The 14,208-nt window shown below is 47.2% G+C and overlaps 1 protein-coding gene across 1 annotated transcript in view; it reads right to left on the bottom strand.

Moving 5' to 3' along the window:
• Window positions 1-5,340: 5,340 nt before the first annotated feature.
• The window catches only part of fasn (fatty acid synthase), a 50,742-nt gene continuing 41,874 nt past the window's right edge, over window positions 5,341-14,208 (bottom strand). The window contains exons 34-42 of the mRNA XM_080474688.1: window positions 13,619-13,770; window positions 11,060-11,151; window positions 10,555-10,949; window positions 10,271-10,465; window positions 9,979-10,188; window positions 9,402-9,613; window positions 9,006-9,104; window positions 7,073-7,324; window positions 5,341-6,935 (exon numbers count right to left, since the gene is read on the bottom strand). Coding sequence (XP_080330814.1) covers window positions 6,810-6,935; window positions 7,073-7,324; window positions 9,006-9,104; window positions 9,402-9,613; window positions 9,979-10,188; window positions 10,271-10,465; window positions 10,555-10,949; window positions 11,060-11,151; window positions 13,619-13,770 — 1,733 coding nt within the window. The 3' untranslated portion in view covers window positions 5,341-6,809. The remainder of the gene's footprint in view (window positions 6,936-7,072; window positions 7,325-9,005; window positions 9,105-9,401; window positions 9,614-9,978; window positions 10,189-10,270; window positions 10,466-10,554; window positions 10,950-11,059; window positions 11,152-13,618; window positions 13,771-14,208) is intronic.

Here is a 14,208-nt window from a genome sequence, read left to right as displayed (position 1 = left end):
CGGTGTGGTACAATAAACTGCTGAGTGTGGTACAATAAACTGCTCGGTGTGGTACAATAAACTGCTGAGTGTGGTACAATAAACTGCTGAGTGTGGTACAATAAACTGCTCAGTGTGGTACAATAAACTGCTCCGGGTGGTACAATAAACTGCTCGGTGTGGTACAATAAACTGCTCAGTGTGGTACAATAAACTGCTCAGTGTGGTACAATAAACTGCTGAGTGTGGTACAATAAACTGCTCGGTGTGGTACAATAAACTGCTCGGTGTGGTACAATAAACTGCTCGGGGTGGTACAATAAACTGCTGAGTGTGGTACAATAAACTGACCATTTTGGTACAATAAACTGCTAAGTGTGGTACAATAAACTGCTAAGTGTGGTACAATAAACTGCTCAGTGTGGTACAATAAACTGCTCGGTGTGGTACAATAAACTGCTCGGTGTGGTACAATAAACTGCTGAGTGTGGTACAATAAACTGCTCGGTGTGGTACAATAAACTGCTCGGTGTGGTACAATAAACTGCTAAGTGTGGTACAATAAACTGCTCAGTGTGGTACAATAAACTGTTCAGTGTGGTACAATAAACTGCTCGGTGTGGTACAATAAACTGCTCAGAGTGGTACAATAAACTGCTCAGTGTGGTACAATAAACTGCTCAGAGTGGTACAATAAACTGCTCGGGGTGGTACAATAAACTGCTCAGTGTGGTACAATAAACTGCTGAGTGTGGTACAATAAACTGCTCAGTGTGGTACAATAAACTGCTGAGTGTGGTACAATAAACTGCTCAGTGTGGTACAATAAACTGCTCCGGGTGGTACAATAAACTGCTCGGGGTGGTACAATAAACTGCTCGGTGTGGTACAATAAACTGCTGAGTGTGGTACAATAAACTGCTCGGTGTGGTACAATAAACTGCTCAGTGTGGTACAATAAACTGCTCGGTGTGGTACAATAAACTGCTCGGTGTGGTACAATAAACTGCTGAGTGTGGTACAATAAACTGCTCGGTGTGGTACAATAAACTGCTGAGTGTGGTACAATAAACTGCTGAGTGTGGTACAATAAACTGCTCAGTGTGGTACAATAAACTGCTCCGGGTGGTACAATAAACTGCTCGGTGTGGTACAATAAACTGCTCAGTGTGGTACAATAAACTGCTCAGTGTGGTACAATAAACTGCTGAGTGTGGTACAATAAACTGCTCGGTGTGGTACAATAAACTGCTCGGTGTGGTACAATAAACTGCTCGGGGTGGTACAATAAACTGCTGAGTGTGGTACAATAAACTGCTCGGGGTGGTACAATAAACTGCTCAGTGTGGTACAATAAACTGCTGAGTGTGGTACAATAAACTGCTCGGGGTGGTACAATAAACTGCTGAGTGTGGTACAATAAACTGCTCGGGGTGGTACAATAAACTGCTCGGTGTGGTACAATAAACTGCTCGGTGTGGTACAATAAACTGCTCGGGGTGGTACAATAAACTGCTCGGGGTGGTACAATAAACTGCTCGGGGTGGTACAATAAACTGCTCGGGGTGGTACACAACCAGACATGGAGCCGGACGTCCCAGAATACCTGGACCGGGTCACATCAAAACCTAAATCTGAAGATAATAGAGGAGAAGAAACTCTGCACGTCTGTCAGGAAATGTTCTGGCTCATAAATAATAAAATACAAATAATAAAGCTGAGCTAGCATTTTGAGAAGAGGGTGAAAATGGATTGTTCAGAGGACGACAAGCACTCGATGAGGACAAGAGGAAGTTCAAAGGCTTCAAAGGATTGATGGAGCCCCTCATGACAAGGTCCTAATGAGGAACACCCTGATGATGATGATGAAGATGATGATGATAATGATGATGATGATGATGATGATGATGATGATGATGATGATGATGATGATGATGATGATGATGATGATTTCTTTAAGTCACCTCTGTAGAATTCGTTTCTCAGAGCTAAGCAGGGTGTCATTTATCTCCTGGCTCCCTCTAGTGGTGAGAAATCTGCACTGCAGGATCATCTTTCATGCCTTTATGATTTAATCAACCATATGATCATTAGCTGACTATATTTTTAAAAGACTAAAAGGAAGATCAAACCAATAGAAAGTATCATTAACGAAATAATGTGATGAGAATACTAATGCCTTTTAACAAATATAAAAAATCAACTATGTGTTAAAACTATATTTAAATAATGTTGGTTATTGACTTCATTATTATGAAGTAACCTGCGTGATTGTGTGTATTCATATGGTTGATGTATCATATTACTTAAAGGGGAATGGTGCAATGATGTATTGAATTTATATAAAAAGGCTGATAAAACTAGATCAATTTTCTCTTCGATCAAAGATTGGCATATTGATAATCATGTAAATGTAATAAATGATGAATAACATAAACAATTCAAACCTAAGCTTGCACTTGTGTGAAGGATATATGGTTTTTATGTGGTCTTTAAAAAGTGATGAAATCCTGTGAATCAGTGTGAAAGAGCAGAGAAGAGACTGTCGGTGGAGTTCACTTTTCACTTTTTGTTTCATCAAATGTCTTTTATATTCATGTTGCTAAAGAGCACAACCACACGACTTTACTGAAGTATCCTGAGCGTGTTTACTTGTTTATTGTGATACTAATAAGACTTGTGAGCAGTAAAGTATATGATGTTGATTAATTGTGCTTTGGGGATTTGAACCGTGAAGCACGACTGTTCCACTTTAATCCAGCAGGTTTCATTCACACAAACAGCGACACTGCAAAGACACGTCTGTCCTTCTGGTGTTGTCCTCTGCAGTGGGACAGTCAGAATCCGGTTGTTTCTCCACCCCAGCAGCTCCGTCAGGCCGGCTCCAGCGCAGTGACCGTGTCTGAGGCAGAAAGAGTGTTTTCAGTAAGAACTGATGCAGGGCTTGGTGTGATGAAGTAATACTCGTTATGCAGGGTAAAGATGTGTGTACTTTACCAGTATCAGTCTCCTGTCATGCCTGACATTCTTCATCTGAATGGACATGTCCATGCGTGACTGTCCTGATATTCGTGGAGCCAAAAAGTCTTCCAAGAATAACCAGACTGTCCTCGATGTGTGAAGTCTGGAACTGAGCGTGTGGATTAGTAGTGATGTGTGTTGGCAGCATTCGCTCCCTGCAGCGTCCTGCTCTCTGATCGTCTCCAGCAGTGTCTCTGAATGCTGAGCGCTCTGGAGTGTGCGATGGTAGAATGACTGGGTGTGTATGTGGAGCCAGGTACACACCCAGTCACTTGTTTGACGCCCTGGACGAGCACCCGTAACTCCACCAGACGCATTGGACATCTGAGACGGTGATTCTCTTGTCCTCTGGTGTGCTCCTTCACAGACCGAGCCCTGGGCGGCTGCCCACGTCGCTCAGAGCAAAACCCACCACTGTCTGTACCAAACCCTCCCGATTGGCCACAGTCCTGACACATTGGTGCGAGAAAGTGACGATAGACAATGGAGCACAGCCGTGAGCATTAGTGCACAACACTAATATGCATGTGTCAGAAAAGAACCACGTTTGAATGTCAGTACATCACAATGTACAACATATGTGGAAAAATAAATAAATAAATAAATAAATAAATGTGTGTATTGGCCTGAGTACTCGGTATTGGTGATACTCAAATGCATTTACTCAAACATTACTCATTTTCAAAAAGAGTGGTGGGTCTCATCCGAGGGGACCAGGAGGACTACAGCGAGGAGGAGGAGGAGGAGGAGGAGGAGGAGGAAGACTATAGAGAGGAGGAGGAGGACTACAGCGACATCAACCTCACCTCCTCCACCAACCTCACTTCACCTTCTCCATCAACTTCACCTGGTCTCTCCTCACCTCCTCCATCAACCTCACCTGGTCTCTCCTCACCTCCTCCATCAACCTCACCTCACCTCCTCCATCAAGCTCACCTGGTCTCTCCTCTCCTCACCTCCTCCATCAACCTCACTTCACCTTCTCCATCAAATTCACCTGGTCTCTCCTCACCTCATCCATCAACCTCACCTGGTCTCACCTCACCTTCTCCATCAACCTCACCTGGTTTCTCCTTACTTCCTCCATCAACCTCACCTGGTCCCTCCTCCATCAACCTCACCTGGTCTCTCCTCAATCCATTAACCTCACCTCACATCCTCCATCAGCCTCACCTGGTCTCTCCTCACCTCCATCAACCTCACCTCACTTCCTCCATCAGCCTCAGTTGGTCTCTCCCCACCTCCTCCATCAACCTCACCTGGTCCCTCCTCCATCAACCTCACCTGGTCTCTCCTCACCTCCTCCATCAACCTCCCCTGGTCTCTCCTCACCTCAATCAACCTCACCTCCTCCATCAGCCTCACCTGGTCTCTCCACACCTCCTCCATCAACCTCACCTCACCTCCATCAGCCTCACCTGTTCCCTCCTCACCTCCTCCATCAACCTCACCTGGTCTCTCTTCACCTCCATCAACCTCACCTTGTCTCTCCTCACCTCCATCAACCTCACCTCCTCAATCCACCTCACCTGGTCTCTCCTCACCTCCTCCATCAACCTCACCTGTTCCCTCCTCCACTCAATCAACCCCACCTGGCCCCTCCTCCACTCAATCAACCTCACCTGGCCCCTCCTCACCTCCATCAACCTCACCTCTTCCATCAACCTCACCTGGTCTCTCCTCACCTCCTCCATCAACCCCACCTGTTCCCTCCCCTCCTCCATTAACCTCACCTGGTCCTTCCTCACCTCCATCAACCTCACCTTGTCTCTCCTCACCTCCATCAACCTCACCTCACGTCCTCAATCCACCTCACCTGGTCTCTCCTCACCTCCTCCATCAACCTCAACTCACCTCCTCCATCAGCCTCACCTGGTCCCTCCTCACCTCCTCCATCAGCCTCACCCGGTTCCTCCTCACCTCCTCCATCAACCTCACCTGGTCTCTCCTCACCTCCTCCATCAACCCCACCTGTTCCCTCCCCTCCTCCATCAACCTCACCTTGTCTCTCCTCACCTCCATCAACCTCAACTCATCTCCTCCATCAACCTCACCTGGTATCTCCACCTCACCTGTAATTACCACGCTCTCTGTTTTCACTCATTTCATTTCACATAGTTTTGTGTATTTTATCGTTGACTCTGCATCGAGATGTCGTTCTGCAGTTCATCTCTGATATAAATTCTCAGAATGATAATAAAAGTAATTTATCCATCTAATCCTTCACAGTTCTATTTATAGAACGGCTGGTTTGACGCTGACGCATGAAGGAACATTTTATTTATATTTATAATTTTACTGCTTTGATGAAGATCGTTGATTCCATGGAGTCCTAAACGTCTCATTTCAAGGTTTTTATTTGTTGGATTTTGTAAAAGAAACACAACAGTCATGAAGCAGTTTACAATAGAAAAAGACACAAAACCCTTCATAGACCTTGAAGGTCTCAGGGTTCTGGGAGAACTGGGTCACGTTCTACAAGCAGGAACTCAGTGACGTGACCTTTGACCTGACGACTGCTGGACTATATTAGAGCTGCAGAGTGAACAGGTGACCTAAAACCTTCAGTCAGGATGAGCCTAATCTGGATTTAAAAAAGTGTCTAGGTTAATGTCTTACATGGAACCGTTTAGAACCCAACACCATGAACACAGAAGGAAAACCACAAACTGAAGCAAAGCAACGGAAGCTTCCCATCCAGGAATGTGGTGAAGGAAGCCGGCGTTCCCGGGAGCTTCGAGTCTCTGGATCGCTGCAGCAGCCTCCACACACAACCTGGTAATCTAGATTATTATCAGAGCAACAAGGAGAAAACTTAGGATTCCATCAGTCCACATGTCTGGTACAATGGACTAAAGAAGAATTACTCAGAACTCAGTCCACATTTTTTAACTCAGTCATGAATTAATCAGTATCAACCTGAATATCGACCCATTTCCACCATAAGTGCTTAAATAAAGCCTCCAGCGTTTTCTACTTCAAACAACGTAAAACATCAACTGTCCAAAACTGTTGGACATGATCACTGTGTTGGTCGTTTGTGTTCCACCTCATTAGGAAGGTTAGTGAAAGTGATCGGTGTGAGCTGAAGCTCCGCCTCCATGCCGCCGCTGGTCAGTGAGCTCATAGAGAAGACGGAGGTGGAGGACACAAGACAAGAAGGTGGCAGTGAGACATGAACCAAACCAGCTGAAGACGCTTACTTACAAAATAAGGACAAACAACTCACACACACTGACAGCAACGCGCGTGTGTGTGTGTGTGTGTGTGTGTGTGTGTGTGTGTGTGTGTGTGTGTGTGTGTGTGTGTGTGTGTGTGTGTGTGTGTGTGTGTGTGTGTGTGTGTGTGTGTGTGTGGAGGAGTTTTGATCTGAGTGGTAACACTGACACTCTGCTGTCCAAGAAAGAGAGGGACAAGTTGGCTGTATGTCTATGTGAAGATGGTCTGAGAGGTCCTGCTGGTCCCTGCTGGTCCCCTGTTGAGGCTAAGTAGACTGCTGCTGCTGCTGCTGCAGGGTTTCCAGAAGTCCCGATGGAAAGACGTCCTGCAGGCAGAGGACGTGAGGAATCCCCCTGCTGGTTTTGCTGACCGATATGGAGGGTCACTGAAGGACTGTAACAGCGACTGAAGCCAGGAATGGACTGCAGCCGGTGTGAGACACTTATGAAGAAATTCTATGAGAAAATAGTCCCTCAAACCAAGAAATCCTGCTTTTCTCAGACCTTTAGAAAACGTGGGATTATTCAGACCATGGCCAAAATGTCCCCTCCTGTTTGGAAAGCTGCGGGATGGGATGGGTTTGGGCGGGTTTAACTGCGGCCCGGCCCAGACAGTGAGCTGTGGATGATGGTGCTGATGGACTCCACCCCTTCTCCTTCTAGAAAAGTGCGGTGGTCGCCCTCAATGACATGGACCGACACCTCGCCGTCACACACCTGCACGAAGACAGATGTAGATACTTGTTATTATGCGTGTGTGTGTGTGTGTGTGTGTGTGTGTGTGTGTGTGTGTGTGTGTGTGTGTGTGTGTGTGTGTGTGTGTGTGTGTGTGTGTGTGTGTGTGTGTGTGAGACCTCATTGAGCTTGTAGTCGGCTCCCAGGTTTAACTCGGCTTCACTGCTGGTTCTGGCGCGCAGCAGCGTCACACCGCCACTGTATTTCCTCCCCGGCACGTAGCCGTCGGCGGCCTTCAGCTTGCAGTAGAAGGACGTGGCGGCGAAGCGCAGCACGTCCGGTCTGAGGTCGGCGTGTCCGGCGGTGATCAGGTCCACCGCTACGGACACCCGAGCCTCCAGGTCCTCCAGCGGCAGCAGAGACTCCACCAGCTTCAGGAGACACAGACAGTTCCAAGTGGTGAGAGGTGGAGGCGGCAAACTACTGCTTCTATTGCTTCTACTGCTTCTATTGCTTCAACTGCTTCTATTGCTTGTACTGCTTCTATTGCTTCTACTGCTTCTATTGCTTCTACTGCTTCAACTGCTTCTATTGCTTTTATTGCTTGTACTGCTTCTATTGCTTCTACTGCTTCTATTGCTTCTACTGCTTCAACTGCTTCTATTGCTTTTATTGCTTGTACTGCTTCTATTGCTTCTACTGCTTCTACTGCTTCTACTGCTTCGACTGCTTCTACTGCTTCTACTGCTTCTATTGCTTCTACTGCTTCTATTGCTTGTACTGCTTCTACTGCTTCTATTGCTTCTACTGCTTCTACTGCTTCTATTGCTTCTACTGCTTCTACTGCTTCGATTGCTTCTACTGCTTCTATTGCTTCTATTGCTTCTACTGCTTCTACTGCTTCTACTGCTTCAACTGCTTCTATTGCTTTTACTGCTTCTATTGCTTCTACTGCTTCTATTGCTTCGACTGCTTCTACTGCTTCTACTGCTTTTATTGCTTGTACTGCTTCTATTGCTTCTACTGCTTTTATTGCTTGTACTGCTTCTATTGCTTCTACTGCTTCTATTGCTTCTACTGCTTCTACTGCTTCTATTGCTTCTACTGCTTCTATTGCTTCTACTGCTTCAACTGCTTCTATTGCTTCTATTGCTTCTACTGCTTCTACTGCTTCTATTGCTTCAACTGCTTCTATTGCTTTTATTGCTTGTACTGCTTCTATTGCTTCTACTGCTTCTACTGCTTCTATTGCTTCTACTGCTTCTATTGCTTCTACTGCTTCTATTGCTTCTACTGCTTCTACTGCTTCTATTGCTTTTATTGCTTGTACTGCTTCTATTGCTTCTACTGCTTGTACTGCTTTTATTGCTTCTACTGCTTGTACTGCTTCTATTGCTTCTACTGCTTCTACTGCTTGTACTGCTTGTACTGCTTCTACTGCTTCTACTGCTTCTACTGCTTCTACTGCTTCTATTGCTTCTACTGCTTCTACTGCTTTTATTGCTTCTACTGAGTCTACTGCTTCTATTGCTTTTCTAAGCTTTACACGTGTGTTTGCCGTCCGCAGCAGATAAGAAGATATAAAAGGTGCTCAGAGTTTTTCATTGATCTGACCAAGGAGAGAATTCCTTTGGAGTTATTAACGATATATCGCAGTATTGCATTAGGAAGCACAGAGCATTTATGTACATATCTGTACACAGTTTATACTTTCAGAATATTTAGATCTATTGTAAAGTGAAGTTCGTGTTTGACAGCACAGCATTGCTATTATTTACATCTCACTTATTTATTGTGTCTCGAAGTCAAACTTGGAAACACATTTTCAGAAGTTGTTGTTGCTATAGTATTATATAATACTGTATTACTCCCCGAACCGGGTGTACGTGTGTCTGTAAAGAAACTTATATGTTGACATCTGATCCAGTCTCATCCAGGTGTTTTGTAAAGAGAACCACCGCCGTGGCCGAATGCTGTGCTCCATTGAATGGTGAGACTGAACACTGCGGCTCCAGCCGGGTTGGATGGGGCTTGATGCTCCACCCTCATGGGACATAGAGGTATGATGCTCCACCCTCATGGGACATAAAGGTGGTGTGATGTGGACTCTACCTTGTTGTATTCGGTGGCAGTGAACTGCTGGACGAAGGCACACAGAGCTTCAGTCTCAGCCTCAGACTCGTTGCCGGGAGTCAGCTTGGCTCTGTAGCTCTGAGAAACAAGTTCACCCACATCATCATATCATCACATCATCACCTCAGCACATCATCACCTCATCACCTCATCACCTCATCACATCATCACCTCATCACCTCATCCCCTCATCACATCATCACACCTCATCCCCTCATCACATCATCACCTCATCCCCTCATCACCTCATCCCCTCATCCCCTCATCCACTCATCACATCATCGTATCATCGTATCATCACCTCATCACATCATCACTTGTACTGAACCGTCAAATACGATCAGAACTGTCTCCTGGTCCGTGTCGTCCTCTCACCTGGGTGTAGGCGGCCACGTAGGAGTGTGAGCCGTCCAGCAGGAAGAGACGCTCCACAGGTTGCTGTTCCGTCTGCAGCTGAGAGCACATTTCGAATGCCACGCAGGCTCCAAAGGAGTAGCCGGCGATTCGATACGGCCCCTCAGGCTGGACCTGCCGGACACACGTCAGGTAGTACGCCGCCAGCGACTGGATGCTGTCCAGAGGGGCGGCTGCAGGGGGACGGCAGAGGACAGGAGACACAAACATGAACTGGATCGACACGAACAGACAACATGGATGTCGAAGAATGTAAAAGACGTAAAGACGTCAGAACGTCAAATCAGTCCCAAGTAAGACAGACATGAGAGCGTCTTTATTCTGTCTGAATCCTCCCAGGAAAGGTTTCTGACGTTTGTGCAACAACAATGATGGTGAACCGACTGAGTGTGGAACAAGTTACGTTCTCGTCTCTGTGTGTGTGTGTGTAAAGTCCATTTACTAACACACACACCAGTGTCTCGATGTGTGAAGGCTGACTACACACTCCCTGGTGTGTCTCAGCGTTCACTCAGTAGGATCGGTGGAGGAGGAATACCTTTGGTGCACTGAAGGCCGTAACACGGAATGTTCAGTCTGGAGGCCAGAGTCTTCAGCCGAGAGACGGAGCCCTCGATGGGATGGACCAGGAACAGCGGCCTCTGCTGGTTGGGTGAGGTCTTGAGCGGGGTGACGGTGGGGCCGCTGGGGTCGACCAGGAGCTGGGTCAGGTCCGACTCCAGGACGGAGCTGAGGCCGTCCCTCTTGGCTGGGGAGGTGCGGTCAGACAGAATGGTGAGACGCAGAGAAAAACTTTAAATATGTGTCAAACCTTCCAGTGGGCAGGATACCATTCGATCCGTCAGGCTGGCTGTTCTGGCCGAGCTCACGCAGTTTGTTAATGGTGAGCTGGCGGACCTCCCTCATGGCCATGACGATGTCATAATCCCGCTCCAGAGTCTGGCGGACCTCCACGCCCATCAGAGAGTCCAGACCCAGGTCGGCCAATGAGGAATCAGCATTCAGACTGCTCACGTCCCGCACACCTGGACCAAACGTGACCCGACAGCAAAAAAACATTCATCCTCTGACCAACGGCGAAGCTCCGTCTGTGTACCTGACCGTTTCCTGTTACCGAGGATGTGGGCGACGGCGGCCACCAGGTCTCTGCTGCCGCCGGCCTCCTGCTGCACCTTCTTCCTCTCCGCCAGCACCAAGCTGGACATCACCGGCTGCCGCTTGCAAAGGAAGAAGTCCAGCGCGTCCAGACAGGAAGTGATGCGCTGCGGGAGCGTCCCACCAATCACGGTGTCATTATCGCCCATCGTCTCCAGCACCACCCCGACATCTCCAATGGCTCCCCACTGCACCGCCAGGGCCGGGAGGCCGTCGTGGTGGCGCCGCTCACAGACACGCTCCATGGCAGAGTTGGCGTAACCATAGTTACTCTGGCCGGCGTTTCCCCGGCCGCAGCTGACCGAGGAGAAGGCCACAAAATACCTGAGCTCAGGGCAGAGCTTCCTGGTGACTCTGCAGAGGGACGAAAGCATCCGTCAGAGGAAAACCCAAAGACAAGCCAAAGGAAGCTCTGGGAGCACACTGAGCGTGAGCATGTGCGTGTGCGTGTGCGCTCTGCCTACCTGTCCAGGTTCACCATGCCCTCACACTTCGGCTGGCTGACGTCCACAAACAGCTGAGGGGTCAAGTTTTCCAGCATCCCATCTTTCAGCACCTAATAGAGTGGTTTACAGTGAGACGGCTGGTCCTCATGGAAGCACTCTGATCACTGGTCAGATCTCCGTTTGAGCCGACCTTGGATTATTGTAACTATCTGGAACAATACTCACTCTACTCACAGTACCCGTTTTAGTATATGTCATGGAGGTCCGAGCATATGGAATGAGTTGGAAAGCAACTTCAGCCCCACGATCCATATTTAAAAGAAAACTAAAGAATGGGTTTCCATGCGGCGTCGTACTCTCAGGGTTAAACTGCAGTTTCTCTCTGTACGTGATCAATTCAAGGTAGAAGATATTAATAATACATATATGTTCAATTTAGGATTGATTTGACCACTCGCAGGAAATGTTTGTTTATTTATTGATATACATCTAATTATTTGGTTCCTTTCCTGTTATTGCAGATACGTCCCTGTTATTGCAGATACGTCCCTGTTATTGCAGATACGTCCCTGTTATTGTAGATACGTCCCTGTTATTGTAGATACGTCCTGTTATTGTAGATACGTCCTGTTATTGCAGATACGTCCCTGTTATTGTAGATACGTCCCTGTTATTGCAGGTACGTCCCTGTTATTGTAGATACGTCCTGTTATTGCAGATACGTCCCTGTTATTGCACGAACTAATCCCCAAAGCTCATTGTGCTCACTAGTGATGTCGGTGGGACCGAGCTGTGGTCGAGCCATCCCTGGTTAAAGTGTACGGAACAAGATGTCCAGGGCGGTGGTCTGTTGGACCCCAGCAGGACAAGCTGGTACATTTTGTCCACAATATTCACTCGTTTCATGCACGAATCAAAATCCCTGGTTGTTTGTGTGAAATTGTGGAAAATAAATAAATAAGTGAATAAATGAATAAATGAAATGGTGACAGAGACACTGAAGTGTGAATGAAATGTATACTAAATAAGTGTTCCTTCAGGATACCTCTCACTCTGTTAAAACACAGAAAAACATTAGTTTGGATTCTAATCCACTGAATCTGTATGTTTGAATGTGCTTTGATTCCACTTTATAGAAATAATTGTTCATATTCTAACTGGCTGATCTCCAGGTGATGAGCCGGAGCCCAGTCTGCTGTAACGCCTCCTCCCAATACTTTGCTGATTTAAGTTAACTTAGGATTGGTAATTCTGGAAAGAATTGAATGAAGGAGTTGCTGGTGGCTGTTTCTTCCCTGTGAGTGACATCGTCACAGTGACCTGAAGCCTGAAGGCACTTTTATCACTGGTGGCGTCAGTAACACACTCCAAAGGAAAAAGACTGTTTTCTGTAATACGAGTCTATTCTGAGGTGGTGGCGACCCGAACGTGATTGGAAATGACAAGGCAGGAAGGACTGTGATCCCAGACGTCCCACTGCACCGGCTCTGCCACCAGTGGACTGAAACAGTGGACTGGAATCAATCCTGATCAATGAGACGTGCCGGTCGGGTTTCTACGGTGGAGCTTCAGGTGCTGGAGGAGGATTTGGATTCTTTCCAGAGGAATACTGAGTGATGGGGTTGTGATGAACGTGTGGAAGGTCAGCTGCTGGGTGAAGGAAGGGATGGAAGGGGAACTGAGGGGAAGGTTATCTGAGGCCCCGTTTCCACGACAACGTTTCACCTGACAACACCTAATCCCTTAAAAAAAGGAGTGTGTTTCCACTGCAGCAGCGGACACAGAGACAACGATGTAGTTAGTCTGCCGGGCCACTGGAGGGCGCTGTTGCTGAATTTTGTAATGAAACTACACAGACGTGTGCAGAGAACAAAACACTATAAAGGTGAAGAAAATGGAGAGAACCTGACATCAACATGGACTGATGACACATCGGATGATATCAGGGAGAGTCTCAACTATTAAACTACTGATCTGGAGGTTAAAACTAGAATATGGACCGCGGGTCGTACCACTACGGGTCGTACCACTACGGGTCGTACCACTACGGGTCGTACCACTACGGTTCGTACCACCACGGTTCGTACCACCACGGGTCGTACCACCACGGGTCGTACCACCACGGGTCGTACCATGTTTGTTTACAACTGGATGAGCAGGAGGGAGAGGGAGATGAGCAGTAACAGGCTCTGTAGCCTCCATCAGTCTCTGCAGGAGGGATTTGCACCATGAAAGAATCTTTCCACCTTGGGAGCCGGATTAAAAACTTTGTGGATACAGTGGATCAGAACACTGGTACCGTGTAAACGGACCCCCCAAAAGTGAAGGAAGTTTTGCGGAAACACTCGAATTCGTTGTCGTGTAAACGGGGCCTGAGGGAGGGAGGTGGAGGCTCTGATGAAGACCAACGTGGAACTGGAAAGGCCTTGGGAAAAGAGGAAGGACGGGATTTGGCACAGAAGTTGTATTCGGTGGAAAGTTCCTGTTGAAGAGCTTCTGAGGACATGATGGTTTGGACTGTCGCTCACTTTTACACTTTAACTGAACGATTCAGTCGAGAGGAATGTGTTGTGTTACCATGGCGAGGTGGAAGACTCCGCCCACGTGGCCGCGAGCTCGGGCCTCAGCGATCAGCCGCTCTGCTCCGTCAGGCGTCCCCACGTCACTGGTGGACACCAACACGTCCACGCCGCGACTCCTCCACTCACACACACGCTTCTCCTGGTAACCTGCAGCCGGGGACGGAGGGAAAGTCTGAAGGAGAACGTTGTGACTGTGAACTAGGCTTCAGACAAGCTGCTCGGGAAAAAACCTCCAAATAACTTCAAATAGTAAGAAACTGAAATCTGAAACTAACTGAAGGTGTTTGTCCAGTTTTGAATCTTATTATTTCCATACGAACACTTGAGAAGAGCTTCCAGGTCCATGAGGACGAGTTATTGGTTTACTGAGTAACACTGAAGGTCTGTGTATCAGAAGTACTAGATCACAGGAATATTAGAGACAAATAAAGACTAAACTGTGGGGAGGCTTTGTTTCATTATACGGGTGGTGTAAATATGAGGATTGTATTTATTTATTATTTCTGTGCAACAATCACTTAAGATTTAGTCAAACTGATAAGAATGGTTTTATTTTGAAATTATACTTTTCTTTAAGGTGAAGGA

The sequence above is a fragment of the Lipophrys pholis genome (genome assembly GCF_963383615.2).
Source record: "Lipophrys pholis genome assembly, chromosome: 1".
Taxonomy (NCBI): Eukaryota; Metazoa; Chordata; class Actinopteri; order Blenniiformes; family Blenniidae; genus Lipophrys; species Lipophrys pholis.
This window is presented reverse-complemented; position numbering and strand designations above follow the sequence as displayed.